Source organism: Populus euphratica, unplaced genomic scaffold, assembly GCF_000495115.2.
Source record: "Populus euphratica unplaced genomic scaffold, PopEup_1.0 scaffold37.1, whole genome shotgun sequence".
Classification (NCBI taxonomy): Eukaryota; Viridiplantae; Streptophyta; class Magnoliopsida; order Malpighiales; family Salicaceae; genus Populus; species Populus euphratica.
The window spans coordinates 81,279-104,122 of record NW_011499909.1 but is presented as its reverse complement, the minus strand read 5'-3'; the positions used below and the strand labels follow the sequence as shown (position 1 = coordinate 104,122).

General features: G+C 34.6%; 2 protein-coding genes across 4 annotated transcripts; one reads left to right on the top strand and one right to left on the bottom strand.

The window, feature by feature from the left end:
- Window positions 1–6,441: 6,441 nt before the first annotated feature.
- Window positions 6,442–15,407, top strand: LOC105133703 (uncharacterized). 3 transcript variants are annotated; one of them, XR_843847.1, is made up of 4 exons: window positions 6,442–6,555; window positions 6,631–6,682; window positions 6,955–7,111; window positions 7,623–7,865. XR_843847.1 is itself a non-coding variant. In XM_011037786.1 (4 exons), exon 2 carries the CDS (start codon window positions 11,654–11,656, stop codon window positions 13,979–13,981), a length of 2,328 nt encoding a protein of 775 aa, XP_011036088.1. In that variant the 5' UTR covers window positions 11,100–11,305; window positions 11,548–11,653; the 3' UTR covers window positions 13,982–14,022; window positions 14,423–14,576; window positions 15,166–15,407. The 3 variants fall into 3 exon arrangements, 1 of the variants encoding a protein (XP_011036088.1); XM_011037786.1 differs by lacking the exons at window positions 6,442–6,555; window positions 6,631–6,682; window positions 6,955–7,111; window positions 7,623–7,865 and adding exons at window positions 11,100–11,305; window positions 11,548–14,022; window positions 14,423–14,576; window positions 15,166–15,407; XR_843848.1 differs by lacking the exons at window positions 6,442–6,555; window positions 6,631–6,682; window positions 7,623–7,865 and adding an exon at window positions 15,166–15,407 and having other exon boundaries at window positions 7,030–7,111.
- An 885-nt stretch (window positions 15,408–16,292) lies between these two features.
- LOC105133704 (F-box only protein 6-like) lies at window positions 16,293–21,270 on the bottom strand. Its single transcript, XM_011037787.1, has 2 exons — window positions 20,919–21,270; window positions 16,293–17,753 (listed from the first exon to the last, which is right to left on the bottom strand). Exons 1-2 carry the CDS (start codon window positions 21,077–21,079, stop codon window positions 16,508–16,510), a joined length of 1,407 nt encoding a protein of 468 aa, XP_011036089.1. The 5' UTR covers window positions 21,080–21,270; the 3' UTR covers window positions 16,293–16,507.
- Window positions 21,271–22,844: the final 1,574 nt, after the last annotated feature.

Below are 22,844 nucleotides of genomic sequence, written 5' to 3'. Positions count from 1 at the left end.
CTCAAGGTAACCCATGTTATTTTCAAAATGATTAAAAAATCCAATATAAAATGAATTGAAAAAACAATAAAATATTATAGGATGAAAAAAAAACTTTAAAAAGGAGAAAAAAACCAAGTAAATCCAGGTAAACCTCGTAAACTCGTGTTAATTTTTCAAGCTCACAACTTGTTAAATTCCATACCACAGGCTCAACCAATAAGACAAGCACCCGACAACCTGTGATAATTTCAAAATGAATAAAAACTCTTATACAAAGTGAATAAAAAAATCGTTGATATATGAAATTGGAAAAAAAAAGACTAAAAAAACGAATAAAAACTCTTATACAAAGTGAATAAACAAATTGTTGATATATGAAATTGGAAAAAAAAGACTAAAAAAAGAAAAAAAAACAAAATAAGTTCGGGTAAACTTTATAAACATTATTAAACCTCTCAAACCTACAATTTGTTAAAATTTAGACCTAAATTAAACTAATAAGCTGAAAACCTAGCTAATTAAATATTAAAAGGTGAAACAATTTAAAAAATCAATCTTAAAATATTTTCAATGTAAAAAATACAATAAAAAAAGGATTGGATTTGATAGAAAAAAAATAAAAAAGGATTAACTTATAAAAATAATTTAAAAAACATGTTAGATAAAACAAATAATAATCAAAATAACAATAACCAAATACAATAGGGGAAAAAATCAATTGGGGATGAAATTTAAAATAGATAATTTTGTAAATTCTTTTAAAATAAAAAAAATATAATTAAAAGAATGAGGACCATATTTTAAGGATAATAAACTTTAGGAGTTGACTTAAATTTTTGAAAGACTAACATGAAAATGAAAGAAAAAAAAGCACACTACGCAGAACAAAAAAAATAAAATTCTGCATGTGATATTTTTTTGTGAAGAGAATACCACAACATATCAATTATTATCCTGGAAACAGGGTGTCACCGATTAGAAAGTGTTGTAAATGCTATTCAAAACTTGTGAGTATTTGTTCACACCCTTTTATTTTATTTTTTAAATTATTTATTTTAAAAATTATCTTATTACTTATATTTGATAACTACAAAATAATCAAATGTAAAAGATAAAAGAAATCCTAAATCAAAGGCTAATGTTTTTAAAACTCAAGGGCAATGACGTAATTTAAACATGCTCAAATTAAATCAAAGACACTGAATGCTATTTTTTTCAGACAAGATTAAATTAGTAATTTTATTTTTTAGAATAAGCAAAAAGACAATAAAGCTTTTATGATGAGGAAATTTTGCTTGTAAAGATAAAAAAGTAATTGCACCGTGAGAAGTAAAATTACAAGGACATTATTGCCCCGTACAAACTCTTAATAACCTTTTGACCAATTGAAAAATACTATTCCACCACATGCAGGGCTTGATTATCTTGGAGCTAAGGTTATTTTACTATTAAAATTCACAGTGTTTTCTCTATCCACGTTAAATGCTGGGCCCTCCTTTTTGTTTGTAATAAAATGTGCTTTAAATGTCTAGCAATTATTAATTACCATGTACCAGTGGTTCCAACCCCAGACAAGGACTGTACCGCTGTACTAACAGACCCATCAGCCATTGTGTTATGATCAGACAGCCAGTTCATCACAAACCAGGATTGGACAGCAACCGTTACTCAGACGATGTAGGATGCTTTTGAGATTAATTTTTAAAGTATTTTATATTTAAAAATATATTTTTATTTTTAAAAAAATTATATTTAATATCATTACATTAAAATAATTTAAAAATATCATAAATATATTAATTTGAAATAAAAAATAAAAAAATTAATTTTTTTCAAAAAAACTTTTAAATATAAAAATAAAACATAAATTTATTTAAAAAAATATTATTCTAGTTGAAAAATAACCATATCTTGCTGGCTAGCTAGCTGCAGAAGATATTTTATTTAATCTCTAATTTTCATCTTTTTTTTCCTTCTTGTTTCTTCTTTATTTCTGATTTCAAAAGCTGTGGAATTATTTTTTTCTCCCAGGGCAAATCAAAAGCGACGGAAGGTTAAAAATAGATGGAGAGGTGTTCTTTGAATGTTTTTTATTTTTTAAATTTAAATTTCCAAATCAATTTATATATATTTCAACCAATCTTATAAATTTTAAAATTAATAATTATTTAAATTTTTAATAACTCTAAAAATTCTCAAACTTATAATTATTAGAAAATAAACTCATAAGTTAAGATAATTTTCTTTGAATGTTGATCGTACAAGTCCATAAGTTAAGATAATTTTCTTTGAATGTTTTTTTTTTTTTTTTCTTTGAATGTTGATCGTACAAGTTATGCCCAAAATAACTGTTTAGGAGAATGCGAGAAAAGATTAGAATGGTTTTCCTGGTTAGTCGTAATTAATTCGCAAAATTTATGGTATATTTGTTTTTAAATTCAAAAAAACATTTTTTGATTTTTTTGTTTTTAATGAATTTTTTTTATTTTTTATTGTTCTGATATCACAAATAAATTTTAAAAATAAAAATAAATTATTATTTTAATATATTTTAAAAAATAATCGCTGTAATAATTTTAAATACTTTTGAGATTAAATATAAATTAGAAAGAAAAAAAAAGATTTAGCTTTTTATTTGAAAAAATATCAAAATCATACTAACAATATCATAGGATCATGCATTTTTTCAAAAACATTTTGGGAAAATAACATATAAAAAATAGTCTTGTTCTACAACAACCAAAAGGCCTAATATTCTGGCCACTAATTTGTCAACAATTCACTTGCACTTTACAAATCATGTTCCATGGTAATTCATGTGACATGCTTTTAACAAAAGTAATTCATGACAGCGTCCTTGGTTTAATTATTCCGGCCGCTGTATACCTAATTCATTGTTTGGCTTTTAATTCCACACGTCCCATCCCTGTTTCTAACACGTAAAAGCTTGATGATACAACAGCCTTGACATCCGCTGCCCGTAGTAGAGTATTTTAAGTAATTTTGTTATTTAAAAATATATTAAAATAATAAATTTTTAATCCTATCAGAATAAAAAAATTAATTTTTTAAAAAACGTGGCGTGAATCAAAAAACATACTATGCCTAGATCTAAACTTGTGGGAAAAGAGATGGATTCAAATAAATAAATGGTTGACAGGAAGGCCGCACTACACGGCATCTGCGAGCAGTACAGAGAAGGAAGAAATAACTTTTCTTTTTTTTTTTCCTTTTAGCAACACGTTTCACTGTTAACAACAGGCATGGTAAATGGCTAGCGCACAACGCAATCTGTGAGTCCCCGCCATGGACGATCAAAGAATCCATAAAACTAAGCTTTCTGAGATGCTCTGCTACCAGATGAAAATGGGTCCTCCAGGATGGTCACAATCTGCAAGCCAGGCAAATGGTTGTTTGAATCATTGCTGGGTTCGATATATATAAAAGAAAAAATAAACAAAGTAAAAAAGGGGAACAGCACCGAGCAAGAGAAGAAAAAACATCACCATCCCCCATCAGGATCATGGCATGCATCAAGCACTTTGGATCTGGACCTACCAGACCAGAATGTTAAAGTATCGGGCGGTAACGGGTTAACCAGGTAGTCAAGTTCATTTACAGGGATAATCTGCAAGTGGAGGCGTCCCTGCTTGATGGGTCCTGGGCAGTTCTTTCTACATGCTGGAAAAACATCAAGGAAAATTCCCATCTCTCAACATAAAACAGTCCTGTCAATTGACCTCACTATCCTATGTCTCTGGTAAAAATCCTCAGCAAGTGAAAGGGGCCAGCTTGCCTTTGAAAAATGCAAGTTTTTGTTACATGGAAAACGGGAAGCAAATTAGACAATTGAAAATTATTGAGGGAACGTATACGATACAAAACGGATCCCGATGGAACTGTCTCATCAACTATTTCTTAATAAAAGAATATTCTGTAAGAAGAAAAAAAATTAACCGACTCGTCATTTTTGTTTTTAATACATGAAAAATCAAGAGTTAATTCTAATCAAAAAGCACATCAAAGAATATGTCAAATATATAAAAATATATTTAGGTTTATGATCTACTGGCATCCAAAAGCTAGTTAGAATGTGAAACTTTGTCGTGGCACGGCAATTAAGTTGCTTCACACGTTAGTTTTGCCGACCAAGTCCTTGCACACAGCAGCAGCAACCCTTTCCAATCATATATCATAATACTAGCTCTGTTTCAACTGTAACATTGCATCTCGGGCACTGCAGATTCCGAACATCAAGCTCGTTGTCAGAGAAAGCCAGAAAAAAAGAAGGAAATTATCACAGATAGCAGACAAGGGTCTTAAATCACCACAATAAAATCTCTAAACAGTCCCTGCAATCATCTTTATAATGCCAGGGACTGTGCAGGTTGACTGGGTATTTTTCTTAAATTTCCATTCCCTCTTTCTCCACACAATAAATTATTCTTTAGTTTGAAGTTAAGGAAATCCAAGGATACTCTTTGCCATAAAAAATTACAGTAAGGCAGTTTTTCTATGATGCAGAATATTTAAATCAAACGAGGAAATCATAATCAAAGTGTAAACATACTATAATATGTAGCAAGACAACGTCCAGCAAACCCCAACTAATATAGAGAGAGAGTCGCTAATACTCCCGCTCCCCCCCTTTGCTCATCACTCGTAAAGTCTACGCTGCTGGGAGCCTGAGACTGAGTGAACATTTTGAGATCTGGTGGACTTTACATGCTCTAAGCTCAATCAGTTAGTTCTTAGCCCAGCTAGCTATATACCCTGATCTGTGGGCCTTGATCTCTGTATTAGATTCGTGGGCCTTAGGTCCAACATGGGTCCACCGCACTAGTTCAAAACAAGTTTGTAAACGAAGCCTTCCAGTAGAGAATGGTAAATTGACATGGAAAAAAATCCGTTGTGATTTTGATTTTCACTCGAGGTTTATAAATTCGTTCCTTTTTGAGAATGCGCTGAGAGTTTACAAATCCAAAATGGCATCGAGGAAAAGAAAGGGAAGAAGCAATCATATTATTATTATTATTATTATTATAATGGAATGCTGTATCACTTTGAATTTTTTAGTTTTTCATGGAAATTATTTTTTACTTTTCTAAATTATTATTATTTTATTTCGAGATTTTATGGTGTGAAGTTATTTTCTAGGCAAAGGAAAACGTCCTTGAAGTGGTCCAAGTGCGCGAACCCCACCATCCGCGTGGTTGGCTAATGAGATCGTTACGTGACAGCGGCCCCTCTTTTCTCTCCTTTTTTTTCTTATTAAGGTATGGCCTGACATGATGTGACAGATGGCTGTAGAAACCGACAACGCACCACTGATAATGCCACCTAAGAAATAGTATTGTTATAACTTCTTCTAACACGTTTCCTTTATTTATTTATATTTTTATTTATGGTTCGCCATTTCTTGTACGGAGAGTTCCTGCCAATAAATAATATGATAAACGACTTCACAATTGCATGTGAAAATAGGACAAAATAACCGGTTCTGAGAATTAGAAGGGAAATGACATGAGTGCCCGTTGATTAAAATATTAGATAAATAAGATAGGCTTTGTGAATGTAGTTTTGGTATATTAGAAACAGTATTCTTTTTAAGACCTTTTCTTTTTTTAGTTTGCAAGGGTGTTTGCTTTCTTCATGTTTGATGAACTCTTAAAAAATTAGTTAATTTAAAATAACTTACAATTAAACTAAATCCTTGCCAGATTTTAGGAAATGACTTGTTTCTTAAATCCTTATTCTGAGCAATATTTAGATGATAAAAGGGTCGAGCCATGTTTTTTTTTTAAAAAAGTCAATGAACTGAGGTGTTGCTTTTGATAGGGTAAAATTTAGTTATTCAATCAATCAGAATTAGTTAATCTAACTTTTTTTAAACTAAATACTTTTTTAATTATTATTTTTTAACGCGAACTGGTCTAAATTTTATATCGATTAAGTCTCAATCTTGAATTCACCCGCCATATTAATTTAGTTTTACCATTATACTTATAAAAACATTTTACAAGTATTATATGCTCATTTAATTATAACTCATATCAATAAACAGATTAAAAAACACTATAAAATTATAACAAGTTAATCTTTAATTGAGACCTGTATCAATAAACTAGCTACAGAAGACTTTGTTTTATGCTTCAATAAATGATTTTCAGTTAAATATGAGGTTACTTTTTGGAAACAAATGCTCATAAAACTATTTTTATTGTCATAATTGATAAAACCAGTTAAAGGGCTATTCTTAAGTGATCAAAACACAGGTAAAACCATTTCCCAGTCCGTTTCAAATCCCACGTCAACCCAAAACTCTTGTCCACGAATACCTATTAAAATCCAATAACATGTTGACACGTATTCTACAAGGGTGGACATAACCAATCACAGCAAAGTCGGTGACGCGGTCGGGGAACCTATCATCTAAGTTGTATGTTCAGCTGTATCCACACACACACAGACACCCTAGAAATATCGAGAGGGGAGAGAAATAGAAGGGAGAGCGAAGGAAAAGTTCTCGGCGGAGAGAGTGAGAGAGCAGAGCTCGCCAGTAACCTCGTGCTAGAGAGAAATAGAAGGGAGAGCGAAGGAAAAAATCTCGGCGGAGACAGTGAGAGAGCAGAGCTCGCCTTCGTGCTTCGTTTTTTCGCTCTAACGTTTCTGGCTGCCGGATCTCCCTGTTGTAACCATGGTAATTACAAATTTTATAATAATTAATTTTTAAAATGATTAATATATATTTATAGAGTTGTGGGTTTGTGATCTGCATTTTATTTAATTATCTTACGTGATCGTATTTAACATGATGGTTAATTGAGCCGATCTGATCCCCAAAAGTTCCTCTTTTGTTATGTTTTTTAATTTCGTGTGGTAAATAATTCCTTGAAAATTTAGAATTATGCTTGTTGATTACATGCATCAATAGGTTGCATTATTGTGATTATTAATTTTTTGTTTGTTTAGACTACGTCAAGGCGTCTTGCTGATAGGAAAGTCGATAGATTTGACAAGAAGGTTACAAAGAGAGGAGCTGTGGGCGAAACAAGCACCAGAAAGGGAAAGGATTATCCTGTTGGTCCTCTTCTCCTTGGATTCTTCATCTTTGTTGTCATTGGATCATGTAAGCCTCATGAGTTTTCATTTATTCTTTTTAGGCACGCTGGCTTGTGATTTTTTCTCAACAAATCTTGGAGTCCTGAAAATTTAATTCGGGGATTAATTAATCTTGCTCTGTTTATAATTTGCTGAAGATTGTTGTTATGGTGAATTGGATATTATCGAATCCATATTGTTTTCGGATTATCTAAATGTAGTTGTCAGACATGGCAGCATTGTGCTTTCGAATTGAATTTGGAGTTGGAGATTGCCCCTGAAAGTCATAAATAATGGAATTGATTTGCATTGAAATTGTCATTGTACATTTGAAGGGTTAATGTCCTTTCCAGCATTTGCATTGATTTGTGATCAAAACAAAAGCTTGAGAATTATCATGTCTTCTCCTTCCATTCATGTTACGTTGCTGTGGTTGGATCAGGGATTCAAGTGACAGTGTCTGCTTGCATGTGTCTGTCTCGAGGAACCCAAAATCTTTTTGTTGTCATTGATCAAGTTTTCTTTCTTGTTTGTAACAGCTCTATTCCAGATAATCAGGACAGCTACAAGCGGAGGCATGGCCTAAGCCATCACTGATTTTGGGAGAGCAGCAGCGGATGGATGTTTTGTTTACTTTTCCTATTAGCGTGTAGGAGAGAGAGAGAGGAATACTCTTGCTAGATCAACGGATCCTTAGTAGTGTGTACTGAAGAACTCCAATGTTTGATAACAAACTGCACTTTACCATGAATGCTTAATTCAATTGTTCATTTTAATTTCCATTGTTCTTCCATTAAGCTGCTATAGAGACGTTTCTTGGGCTTTGTGACGCAGACGGATAAAGGGCTAGGGTTCAGGCTAGATGAAAAGGACTCGAGACACCCTAGCCAACTTAAGTTTCCAGAAGTACTCTGAATTTTATCGAAGCTCTTGAATAATGCAAAACCTAAGTATAACATGAAAAATAATAAAAAGGATTTTAAACTAGAAAAAAAAAATCACCTGGCCAACACCAGGAATGTCGTCTATTTAGCCCAATCAAAAAGTTATACACGATACCTAAATCTCTGGCATCACTTGGCCACTACAATCATGCTGTTAGCCTTTGTGAGGAAGGGCCACCCCAATGCCATTATTTTTCTGCGAATTCACTAGAACTGATACTTATTGTCTCGGAAACCTGCACTTGTAGTTTGGACAAGGTCTCCAATACCATTGCTTACTGTATTTGTTTTGCGGTCATCGTCGGAATGTGAATGGCTTTGACGGAATTTCCTGAAGGCGGCCAACTTTTGATCAAGCGTGGCTGGATGTCGACCCTTCTTGACTACGACGCTATCACCATGAAAGTTTGATTTAGTTAGTCTCCTCCTATCAGGAATCTTATGGGCTGGAAATTTTGATTTGGCGAAATAACGAGTTTTCCTCGGACGATGTTCTTTTCCGCAGCTATGAAAAACGTGGTTTCTGCAAGGCCGCCCTTCCTTGTTAATTCCCAAGCCAGACCATGGAATAGTCTCTCATTTCTCTTCAAAATCCATTTCGTGCGTCTCTTGCAGAAACGAGCTCCGAAAGCATCATGTTAGAAGAAACAGGCACATATTTAGGATGTTTTGATCAGTTCTACTCCGCACATATCTTCATTGTAAAAGATATGAATCACAATCACTAATCTTGCCACTCCATTAAACCCAAGATCATTGTTCCACGGAACTTTTAAATCCTCTTGACAAGTTACTTCTAGCATCTTCAATTTTCCTTCGCTTTGATTGTAAGCTATCCGCTGCCCATTTTGTGCATCAATCAAAATTAAATATTTTCTCAACTGATTTTAAAGATGTATTTTCACAAACATATATATAGAAAGATTAAATTTTATTGGATACTGGTCTCGAGATCTGTATCTAAAAACATTAAAAAAAAAGGTAAGTAAATCACCTTATTCATCACGTCAAAGCAAATCCACTGGAGTCATCGTATCAATCTCTTGAAAAACTACTAGCATCTTCAACCAAAAAAAAAAAACCCAACTGTTATCGGCAGCAACCAATAGAATAGTCAGTCAACAACCACGTTGGGTCTTCAATTATTAACATTAACAAAAAAAAAAATTAAAGGAGGATGGCCTCTGCTGTACCCCGCCTCACATTACACCGTCCACTAAAATGATATTTTATTTTATTTTATATTTTAATATTAATTTTATTAGAGTTTAAATATTTTTTTATTTTATATTTCAACACTAATTTTATTGGAGTTTAAGTATTTTTTTTAACTTTTTATGATATTCAGAACTCATTATTTAAATTATAAATTTAACAGATTAACTATATTAACTCAAGTTTTTTTTCTTTAATTTACCCCTCTCAAATTCATTTTTAAATACTTGATTAATTAAAAATTAAATTTTGTGATTTATTCTAATCTGTTTTTATGATGTTATCTCAATTTCATGATTCAGATCAAAATTTTGGTGAATTAATCTTAATCGGTCTAAGTTATTTTTTATGTTTTTTTCAATTTTATATTTTAATATTGTGTTGATTGAAAATTATAATTTATAATTTATTTTGATTAGTTTTCTATTGAGTTATCTCTCGGTTTCATAATCTCGATAGGTTTTGCAGATTAAACTCCAAACTTGGGTTATTTTTTTTTCCTGTCTTATCCTTCAATGTCAGGTTTATGGGGAATCGAACCTTGATATTTATTTTAATTTATTTTTTATAAGGTTACTATAATCTTATGATTTGACATATAAGTTGACAGATTAATCTGAATTAACCAAAATTAATCTAATATATTATCGCCTTAATATTTCTTAAAAATATCATATCTTAAACATTTAGTTTGAGTGAAAATATGTTATTATTAATTATCAGAGTTGTTTTCGAATCCGTCAAGATAACCGAGTTATTTTAGATCAATTCAAACATGATTTAAATTTTTTTTACTAAAAAAAATCTATCAAAGTAAATATTTTTTATGTTAAATAAAAATTTAATTATCTATAGTTTATACTTAAAAGGGTGCTCAATTTAAACACGGAATAGTTATAATGATATAGTGTTAGACTACTGATTGAAATTAATTCGCAATTATTCACTTGTTTTACCTAATCGGTTAACTGTAATACCACCTTATTCTAATCAAACTAGTTATTGATAAATTGCATTTCTGTTATTCTTTTACTAATTGTACATCATGTGAAAAAAGATATATTTGTTTGCCGTGATTGTCGACTAAGCTATCAAACAAAATAAATTTTCCAATTGGATCCCCATCTATCAAATTGAAATTTATGTCAGAGAGGATGCTATTTTAAGACAAATAGATCTCTCTTTTTTTCATAATTTTAACTTAGGATGCTATTTTAAGACAAATAGATCTCTTTTTTTTTCTTTCATAATTTTAACTTCAATATAAGTTTATATATATATATATATATATATATATATTTATTGATATGCAATTTACTATAATTTTGATATTTTTTAGGATGCATTTGATTATTGATACAGAATTTAAAAAAAAAAACACAAGACATGAACAATTAAAACAAGAAGATGTATATTCATATATTGTTTATTTTAAAACATAAAAATTAATTTTAAAATTATTTTATATTTTATCTCTTCAATCACACACACACAAATATATAAAAAAATTAATTCACTGTTAACAAAATATTTAGGACTGACGAAACAGATTCTCTCTCCAAGAAAGTAAACGCTGTCATTGCAATAAATTCAATTAACATTTCACGCAAGGGTTTTTCCTCTCTCTCTTTTTTTTTGATATTTTTGTCTCTCAAAAATATAAAAATAATAAGAATTCGTGGACAGCTGAGATCACATTTTGATAAATTTTTCAATGGATGAGATGCTATCAGATATAAGATTTGTGTTAATGTTTTGTATGGTTGCTAGGTGGTTACATCAATTGTAAACCGTTGGATTTCATTTGAATGGTCGCAGAGATGCCCCGTCAAAAGACAACACTTTGTATGTCACATACTCTGTTCTCATCTAATCTTTTCTTACAGCCGAAAAAAACAATCAGACGATCGAGAGAGGAGGAGGCAAAAAAAAAAAAACAAAAGAAGGCGGGGGCATTAAACTATCTCGCCGGAGAAGGAGAGAGACAGAGAGTAGGAGTCGCTGTAACTTCGTGACCATTTCCGGCCGCGGCGTCTCCTTGGCTGTTGTGATAATGGTAAAAGGTATTAATTTTATACTTTGAGAGTTGTTTGTTCGTAGTCTGCTTAAATAGCTTATGCGATCGGATTTAGAACCAGAAGCATGATAGATAGTTGAACCGATCTAAGCTGAAATTTTTTTATGTTATGTTATGATTTCTGCTGTCATTTTTTATGATAGACTAACTGCTCAATTAGTTTTTGTTATTGGAATGAGTCAACGATTGCTGAATAATAATAATAATAATAGTAATTCATTTGTTCAGAATCTGTACAAAGGAGTAGTGGATAGCTGAACTTTGTTGAATCTGAAATCAGCCTTGGTGTTATTATTTTGTTAAAAAATTAAAGAAGGAAGGAGAGATAGCATAAATGGAATGCAACAAAGATGAGGCCACTAGAGCCAAAGAGATTGCCGAGAAGAAGTTATTTGCGAAAGACATTGCAGGGGCAAAGAAATTTGCTTTGAAGGCCCAGAACTTGTATCCTGGACTTGAAGGCATTCCTCAGATGTTAGCCACACTTGATGTGTATATTGCTGCTGAGAACAAAATAAATGGGGAAGCAGATTGGTATGGGATACTTGGTGCAGATCCACAAGCAGATGATGAGACGGTGCGAAAACATTATAGGAAACTGGCTCTTATGCTTCATCCTGATAAAAACAAGTCTATTGGAGCGGATGGTGCATTTAAATGTATATCCGAAGCATGGAGTTTATTGTCTGATAAAACTAAGAGGGTGGCTTATGACCAGAGAAGAAATGGAAAAGTATTTCAAAAGGTCTCTTCTGGTGCTGGTAGTTCATCAGCAAAACCAGGGTCCAATGGGTCTTACAATTTCACTAAATCGAGTGTGAAGACACACAAAAGTAGTCCTCGAACTGGGCATTCTTCAACTCCTGCTTCATCTTATAAGACAAAACCCAATACCTTTTGGACTGTTTGTCATGGATGCAAGATGCAATATGAGTATCTCAGAGTCTATCTTAATCATAAGCTCCTTTGTCCTAATTGCCACGAGCCATTTTTAGCCATTGAAATGCCACCCCCACCTTCACATGCATCTAGGTCAGCCGCACCGTGGAGTTCTTTTCAGCAGCAGCAGCAGCAGTCAAACCATCAAGCTGCTACTAGCAGACACGCATCAAATCCTGGAAGGAGTAGTGTCAACTCTTCAAATGTGGGAGCAGGGGGATCCAATGGCCCTGATTCAAATAATCAGGCCAACTTTCAGTGGGGCACTTCCTCTAGAGTTGGTGGTGCTTCAACTGCTACTCAACCTGCAAGTGTGGTCCAGCAGTCACATGAAAAGGTGAAGAGAGAGCGTGAGGAAGCACAGGCAGCTACAAAAAGAGAGGAGGCCCTGAAGCGTAAGAATCATGCCTCAAAGAAGATGTCCAATCCATCTTCCAGTGTGTATTCTAATGCTGCAAAGAGAAGAAGAGGCACGGATGATGTTGGCCATGGCAACAATGGAAATCTGTCTGCAAATCAGATGGGTGTAGGATTTGGTGGAGCTGGCACTGGCCGCACTGCTAATGTATCTGGATTTAGGCAGGGAAGTTCTGAAAACAGGGTGAATGGAATCACTAAGCCCTATGGCATGAGGGATGTCTCCCAATCTGAAATTCAAACCTTACTAATGGAGAAGGCAAAGACAGACATTCAAAAGAAAATAAATGAATGGAAGTCAGCTAAAGTAGTTAAATCTACAGCCAAAGAGGGAGCAGGGAGTGAGAAAGGAATTAATCAGGGGGGAATTTCTTTGTCAAAGCCTGACATACCTAACCGAAATAAGTCAGTTGAGTCGATGGGTATGGAAAATGGAGCCGATTGCATCAAAACTTCTTCCATCACTTCTGGTGGGAAAACAGATGTTGAAACTTTGGAGACAATGTCAATAAATGTCCCAGATCCTGATTTTCATGATTTTGACAAAGACCGAACTGAAAGATGTTTTGAGGAAAACCAGGTATGGGCTGCATATGATGCTGATGATGGGATGCCTCGATATTATGCTATGATCCACAATGTAATTTCTTTGAATCCATTCAAAATGCGGATCAGTTGGCTTAATTCAAAAACTAATAGTGAACTGGGTCCGCTAAACTGGGTTGGTTCTGGCTTCTCAAAAACTTGCGGTGACTTCAGAGTGGGCAGATATGAGATTTATAACTCACTCAATTCCTTTTCACACAAGGTTAGATGGACAAAAGGAACACGTGGGGTGATTCACATATATCCCAGAAAAGGAGATGTATGGGCTCTCTATCGGAATTGGTCCCCAGAGTGGAACGAGCTGACAGCAGATGAGGTGATACACAAATATGACATGGTGGAAGTACTTGAAGACTACAATGAAGAACTAGGTGTAACTGTTACTCCCTTGGTAAAAGTTGCTGGTTTCAAGACTGTGTTTCACCAGCATTTGGACCCCAAGGAAGTCAGGAGGATTCCAAGGGAAGAGATGTTTAGATTTTCTCACCATGTTCCCTCGTACTTGCTTATGGGTCAAGAAGGTCCGAATGCACCAAAAGGTTGTCGGGAGCTGGACCCAGCGGCTACTCCACCAGAACTTCTTCAGGTTGTGGTAGATGTCAAGGAAGAAGAGATTGTGGAGAATGGGGGAAATCAAAGGGCGAGCCAAGAAAAAAATCTCGCTGGAGAGGGAAAGAGTCAATCACCTGTTACTTTGTGACTGTTTCTGGCAACCAGATGTTGGTCACTGTTGTAATCATGGTAATTTGTATTTTTGTAATATATATATTTTTGAATTTATGTTTTCAGAGTTCTGGGTTTTTGGTCTGTCTGTATTTTGTTTAATAGTCATATTCATTTGGATTTAGAACAGGAAAATGATAGAAAATCAACCTGACCTGATCTGCAAAATTTATTTTTCATGCTATCATTTTTTTATATGGTATGCACATGATAGACTAATTGGTCAATTCTTTTGCTATTAATGTTTTTTGAATTAATAATAGCTGTATAATTCATTTTATTTTAATAAAGTTAGAATTTGATCATTTCATCCTTACATCACTACTGATGTTATGCTTATTGCATTTTTTAGTTTGACGAGGTTATGACAAATGTTGAGGGTTGATTTGTTTTTTTGTGATTACTGCTGTATGTTCAGAATACATCAGGGCATCTCGCTGCTAGGAAAATTGATAGATTTGAGAACTTTACCAAGAGAGGAGCTGTGCCCGAAACAACCATGAAAAAGGGAAAGGACTATACTGTTGGTCCTGTTCTCCTTGGATTCTTCATCTTTGGTGTCATTGGATCATGTAAGCCTCATTTCATTTAACCTCCTTTTAATCGTGTGTCTAAGTTTTCATTTATTCTTTTTAGACATGCTCATGATTTTCTCGCAACAAATCTTGCTGTCCTGAAATTTTAATTTGTTAAATAATTTTAAATTAATCTAATTAAACATGCTCAATTTATTGTCATGATGATTGGATATCAATTCCATATTCGTTTTGTGTTACTTCAATGTAGTTGTCAAACATAGCAGCATGGTGCTATAATTGAATTTGGATCTTGAAAATCATATTAGATTGCAATTGTCATCTTACAATTTTCAATTCCTGAAAATAGGGAAATGTCCTTTCCAGTGTGGGTTAACGCATTTGTTTGTGGTCGAACAAAAGCTTGATAATTATGAGTGTGATCTCCTTCTGTTCATGTTATATTCTTCATTATCACTTGTATTTTTGCTTTGGTTGGATCAGGATTTTTTTGTTTTTTTTTTTTACTTCTACAAATTAAGTAGAGTGATATAATTTGGTTATTGTGTGCCTTCATGTTTCTGTTGCGAGGAACCAAAATCTTTTTCCTGGTCATTGATCAGGTGTTCCTTGTTGTTTGTAACAGCTCTATTCCAGATAATCAGGACAGCTACAAGCGAAGGCAAGGCATGAACTGTCACTGATCTGGTAGATGGCAGCAGCGGATGGTTGGTTGTTTCGGTCCCCATTCCTAGTAGCGTGTAGGAGAGATGAAGAATGCATTTACTAGATCAATGTTTATCCTTGTATTGAGAACTATAACGTTTGACAAAAAAATTGCGCCTCACCATGACTGCTTAATCAAATTGACCATTTTAGTTTTGCATGTTTCCTTGTTTCTATTGAAGCTGCTTTATAGAATTGGCTTTGGTTTTACCTCTCTTGGGCTTGGGGTCACTCCTCTAGCCACCAAAGTCAGGCTGGAGTGGACTTCGTCGGAGGGATCAACCCTCGGCGTGGTTTTTCTGTGAACTTGCTGGAAATGATGTTACTGATGATAACTATAATGTCAGCATCCAGCAATTGCATTTTGGACAACTGGTTGTTACTTTGTTTCGACGGTCATCAAAGTCGGAATATGGATCGCATTGAACGGAATGTCCACAAGTTAGCGTGGATGTCCAACATTCAGTCTAGTCCAGTGAGACGGAATGTCCGCCATTCATGACTCTTGACTTGTGCAAATGAAGCTCAGTGAAGCCACCTGCTGTTTTCCTAGTGAGGCTCATATCGAGAATCGCGAGGCCTACAAAATTTCATATCCGTGGAATATGGATCTTCTGTGTGCACACCTTTAATTTATAAGCTAAACCATGGAGTGGCATTTTAGTTGACTCACTTTTAAACACCATTCCTACGGAAATTGCTTTGTGCCTAAAAAACGTTGTAGCATCTTCAATGTAATTCTTGAGGTGAAAACTGATAATACGACAGGCCACGTAAATTAACTATGCTTCTACTAGCTCTAAAATAATCCTCCAGGTATATCACACTAGATGGCAGGTCAGTTGCAGGAATTTAAGCTCCCATCAGGCACGCTACTAGTGGATTTCAATGGCATTTCTTGCTAGTGAAAGCTTCAATTCCTTCTCTCACTGTCTGCATAGTGCAGACAAATAGCTCATGCAAATGTTACTCCATAGAAATTAATCAGATGGCAATTCTCAGCAGAAACTATCATTAGCTTGGGATGGGGGAAAAACTAACTTTTACTTTAAAACGAAATAGAAATCTGAACCAGCGGAATTCAATTTTAAACGCCAGTCTTTTCAATTCTAAGTTATTTGTCAACATGTTTGTACATGAAAAGATGTCATTCATAAACCTCTCAGGTATCATCTACTTCATTAAAACAATAACAAAAAGCTTGCAGCCATAAAATCCAATTCCCCTTCAACATGCAAATGCTGACACGGCAAGCAAAGGGGCTAAGCTGTAGCAGTCAAGCATGGGTTGAAGGCAGTGCCGCACGCAATCCATTGCCGCTTTCTCCCACGTGGCACCAAACAACCAGGAACCTTGAGCCATTCCCTGCTCGCCACATTGTAACTAACTAGTCGGTTCATTTGTCTTGATCTTAGTGACAGCATGAGCAAACCTGTGTTGCCCAAGCAAGTCATCCTAACGTGCTTTCCATAGAAATCTAAGCACCATATATTTGGCATTCTGTCTACCTCCTTCCACAAGAGTGTCATCTTCTGCAGCTCCCATATGCACACGCAAGTGGCTGCATTCTTTGTTAGCAAGCCAACAAGTATGATCCGCCCCTCACACTGTGCAAGTGCATGGTCACTCAGATGGTGCGGGGCTGGTATAATAGATTGCTTCCAAACCCCAGTAACCATATTGTAGGACACAATCCCTTCAGGATCTGAGCGCATGAAATAAAGTGTACCTCCAAGGGAAACTGTTTGTGACCGGAAGTTCAGTGATAGGGGTAACTTTATACAAGAGGGCATGCTTCCTGGTCGGGTCCAAGAATTTTTCAGTGAGTCGTAAACTTCATACTCTCCATCACAGCACACCCACAAGATCTTGTAGCCCCCACTGGCTGCACTGCCATTCAAAGTCATCCCCACAGCAACACGGGACCAGACCTTCACTGACCTTGGTGGCAGCTCTTTAAAAGATTGAGTCAGAGGGTTGCAGACATAGAAGTTCCTGTGACCAATATCAAGAAAGCACACAAGACCTCCTGCTGAAGCAACTGGCAAGACTATCATCTTTGTGGGCAGATAGGATATAGTTGGGTGATGCCATTTCTTCAAAGAAGGGTCATACATGGCTCCAGAATTCACATTTTCATGTGCGATGGTGTAAAACCAGGGGTTAGATTGTGGAACTTGGGCACAATGCTGAGAGAAACTTTGAGAATCAAGGAAGGAGTTCCATTTTCGACAAACTGAGCGGAAGCGGAAAAATGTAGTGATTGGAAGTCTAGCAATAACAGCTTCGAACAGATCTTCAGGGAATTCTTTCCAAATTTCTTGTTGCATAACCTCAGTTGAACTGGTGGTTCCCAGTGATTTTCCTCGATTCCGCTCCTTGCGAGGTTTCTTGGAGGGTGGAGGCTTGCAAGGTTCCAACATCTTGAAACTTCCAGATTTTCCAGCCGCCATCACAAGACTACAGTAATCATCTGCTGAGTCATCATCAAGATTGAGGAAGCACCATCTGTAAATGAGCTACGAAATTCATATTCAGTGAACAGAGTATCTGGTGCTACTAATGCACATGCTCAAAATAATTCAGCATAAAAATCATTACCAAAATATAAGCAGATGTCAGGTTTGAACAAAATATAAGCACGGAGAGGCTGAAAATACAAATGGGGCTTAAACATGCAATAGATAGAATATCTGTCAAGCAAATTTCAAATAACCTCCAAAGATAATCATGTTCAAACTACAGCCACAGCCTGTGAGTTTATTCCAAACGATTTTTATGTTTGAAATACCAAAAAGATGGTTGAGGTAACAGATTTAGACAACACAGCTTCGAGATCTTGATCTCTCTAACTCAAGAAGTTCCAAAATAAACACCAAGCACATTATTTTATAATTTCACCCAGAGATTTCTTCACTTTCTGCTATCCATGTTGACCACACAAATTAGAACAGAGAGGTAAACTTGAAGAGTATCAACCAAATAAACAACCACTATATATATCTCATTAACAGGTAAAAGAGAATCCAAATCATACATGTGTATATTTCTATATTTTCATTTCTTTAGGAAGTTTTTAGGCACGGTTAATTTTTTTTGTTTTAGACAGCAGAGGATGGCATTGCATGCATATATACTATCTAACCAACGTGCTGCATATAATATATATGCATACTGTAGATATTGCTCTCATTGTCCGCATATCCACAACCAGCATAAGATAGCAACATTCAAGAGCATAAGCATTACTGGCTGGTGACATCATTATTTGAAAACAACAGGGACAGTAACAAAAAATATACAGAAGGAAGCTACTGTGAGGGAAAGGAGGTTGATTCCACAAGACAATGAAAGGTAGGGACATTCCTGCCACTGTTATTTATGAGGAAAGATACTAATCATATGGAAACTTATGTAGGAAAAATAAAGAGGAATGGAACACAGGAAAAGGAAATTTCAATGAAGCATCAACTAAAAATGATGAGGACAAGCAACATAAGAAATATCATGAAGATGGTATGAGGTTCAACTAGGGAAAACAATAGAAGAAGAGCTTGCACGAAAATCTAGCATATCCCATGATTATTACAAGGAAGATCCCAACATGAATTCACTGGATCAATTCTTAACTGGCTAAAGAAACAAAAAAATAAAAAACAGAAGTGAATCCACAAAATTTACAAAAAATAAAATAAAAGAAAAGAAAATAAAAAATCACACACATCAAAATGGATTATATGCAGTTCTTGTGACCTACTCGGCAGCATCCCCCCTCCCCTCCCATAAAATAAAAAACCAGGTTCAAGCATTAAGAACTAATGAAGATGATGCTAGAAATTAGAAACTAAACCTTCTAAAATGTGGCTAGAAATTAGAAACTAAACCTTCTAAACGGCCAGTTATAAATTTCATTAGTACTTGTTCTAGCAACCCAGAAGGTACAGGCCAGAGGAGTCCAAAGAAGCTTAAAATGGATTTAGACTAATAATCTCAGCCAGCTATTATCTGCAAGATCCTCAGCTTATCTCAAATCAATTTCCATACTTTCAGTCTTACGTTACACTCAACTCCTCTCCTGGCCTTCAACCGTGGCTGTGGTATAAACCAGCCAGATCTAAACAACATCATATAAGCTTACCTTGTCAGCAACAATATCAACCCAGGAACTCAGAATATTAACAATGATATGGCTAACATGTATTGACATGATAGTACAAGTAATATTGTCATTTGTTTGCACAAAGGAATGCAAATTAGATTAATCAGGATTTCCTTTGGGAAGGCATTACTGTCCTGAAACTCGATGCCTTTCACTGCAGGCCAGAAAGAAAACGCCGTCACTCAGATATGTTTCTAACTCTACCCAGATTAGGAGCTTGTACAGGGAAAAATTGAGAATTTTAGCATGATCCGGCTGCTCTTTAGACTCTGATCCCTGGTGGTTGCAAGACCAATCTGTTGCCATAGCACCAGGAAAATTGCTAACCCCAATCCCAACATGTAATAATAATAACACAGATCCTCACAAGCAATGAATCTCAGCTCCCAAGAATCACTTCCACATAACCTGCACGTGCATGTTCAGTGCAAATCCTAAACGTGCAATAGGATGGCAAAAGCACTTTTAATCAATTGATGCAGGAGATGCTACTCTCCTGGGGCAAGCATCCAGATTTCAGATCCTATCATCTCAGCTTTAATGACTTTGTTACACAAATACCAAACCACAATGAACATGTCACAATCCGATCCCAAGAGTAAATATGGAAAATCCAAGCATCTCTTCACATGCAGCGAGTACGAGGAAGAAGAAAATTCTTAGCAGCAAAAGGGAAACAAAGTTTTCTCTGACTGTTAGCTACAGGACCTCGTTTGCAAGCATATCCAGACACATATTTTAAACAAATAAAAGGGAAACAAAATCCTTCCATCGTATCGTTTTCGTAGGAGAAACATGAACATGTGGGGTGATTAGGCTAAATTTTTAAACAGATCCCCCAAAAAAGGCACGATTTACGCATGATTTCCAGACCCATAGAGAATCTAGTGAAAGACTCAATACCTGAGATCCTCCTATATTTGTAATCCACCACAGCTCAATGAATGAATACTATAAATATCACATAAGAAAGAATCGTTTCTATTTTCTCAAACAACAGATTTAAAAACTTTCCTAAAACAGCAAACAGTAAAATGAACAGAAAAATATAAACCTCGGAAGGAAAATAACTGCGAGAGCTTGGGACTGGCTGTACCAAAATTAAACAATCGGACAGCCTAAGAGAAGAGATTTAAAAAAAATATATATCCTTAATTATCGAAAACATGGTAAGAAGTTTTAAAAAACGAAACAAGACAACGTTAGAGTCAAATTTCCATAAAGAAAAAAAAATCACATTGCGTAGAAAAACACGGCAAAAAGAGAAATCCTGAAAAAGTCACTTTAACTTACCAAACTCGCAACACATAAAATTTGATAGAAAAAACCTAATGACAAATATTATTATTAATAAAGTAACCTTAAAACAGAGAAAATAAAAGGGAAGCAGGAAACCTAAGTAACAAATGAAGAGAAATTTGAAAATAAGTAAGAAATGTGAGGTCACAGTGAAAACGGAGCGGATAGAGAGGAAGAAATAAGAATCGAGAAATGAAAGAGATCTAAAGAGAGACCTGTTGTTGTTGCCGTTGTTGTGATTTTGTTGTTGTTGTTGTTGGTTATGAAAGTGAAAGGGTTGAAGAGAATCAAAGGGAGGAAGAGGAGAGCCGTAGAGATTCAAAAGGTCTTGAAGCTGACCAATGAATTGCCTAAGCATGGCCAGCTCTTCTTCCATGCCACGGCGGACTCGGCCACCACCAACACCCACACACACCCTGTGTATCTCTCTTTTTCGCTCAGCTCACTTCTCTGTAGTGTTTATGATGCTCTTCCCTTGGTTAGCCACTGGGCTTTCTACACGTCAGAAACTGAACTGGCCCATTTTATAATCGATTGATTTTTTTTTTGTTTGCAATGTAGTGTAATTATTTCCAACCCCGCACACGCCTTTGGCCTCCGGGGTGTTCGGCAGCAGATCTTTTCAAACGTGTTTTTACTTTAAAAAACACTAATATAGTGTTTCTCCTAGCTTCTGTTTTTGTATTTATTACAATTTTTTACAGCATAAAATATAAAAATAGTAAAAATAAAAATTATATTTTTTATTTTTAGCAGTGGCTACACTATTAAAAGTAAAGCAGAAGTTTGTACAAACACATTTTAGATATCTGGTTTTTTTTTTAGAATTTAGAATTTTTATTTTAAATTAAACTTTTAATGTATTAAATTTTTATTTTGTTTGCAATGTAATGTAAAAAAATATTGTTACAAGGTATTTTCAAGAAAAAACACCTTAGAAAACAAACATTATCACACTATAAAAATAAATTAATGATTTTTTTAATATTTTTTAGTACTCATATAGTTTTAAAAATGTTTTCAATTTTGATTAGCAAGTAAAGTAAATCAATAAAAAAATAACATTATGTTCCTATTATATATAAATATAATATTCTTACTCTCAAACCATAATAAAAGCGACTATTAATTTTTTTAAAAGTTTTATAGATTATCCTTTTAAACTTATTTGTAGTGGGTGATATTGAACAGTTTAACTAGAAATGATGGATATTCCAGGAGGAAGAATAATTAATTTCCCTTGAAAAAAAAAAACTAAGCTGTGAGCGAATGTTTTGGAATTCGATATTAAAATAAAGAGATAAAACTAATTATTTTACTAACATTTTTAATTAAAAAATACTTTACAAAAAAAAATCTCTCACCCACTACCACAGGGAGACTTCACTTCACAGCCCCTGGGAGCCACATGCCAAAACTAAAAACGTGCAAGTAGCGAATAGGCTCTTAGGTTTATGGATTTCCTCATCAAAACAGTAGAGGGCATTAGAATAAAAGGGACAGATCATCATGTTTGTGTGCATGATTCCCTCCACGAAGGAGAATGTTTAGTGGGGCCAGTCTTCCACGTGTGTTCAGTGTGAACGCAGGCCTGTTATGGTCGCTGGTCAAGAAGACCAAACCCGAAAACTTTTTCGAACCAGAGCTGTTTTTTTCTTCCTGGCAAGAAGAAAATCAACGGCTGAGGTCATGCATCTTCGCTCTTTATTTTGCTTTCTTCGTTCCACGCACACCGAATGATTGTCCCACCACTTTTTATCCCATTTTATCCTGATTTTGTTAGAATTACGGAAGTACCTACTCCATGTCCTCCCTTTTTTTTTTCTTCCTTTTTTTCCAATTTAGATTTCACGCATCCACTAATTATCGGTGGTAAACTGACTTTATGAAAAGATTATAACTCAAGGGTGATGCTGGCACCACGTTGTTAAAAATATTTTAAATACAAAATATAATATAAACTTGAATGGTAAAGTCGATCATCCCATCTTAGATAATTTTTTTATTAATTATATATTAATAATTATAGTCAATAACTTAGATTACATTAGAATATTATAAAATAAATTAATTATATTATAATTAATGAGTAATTTAAATAAAATAAGAGAGAATTTAAATAAAATAAGAGAGGAAAATAA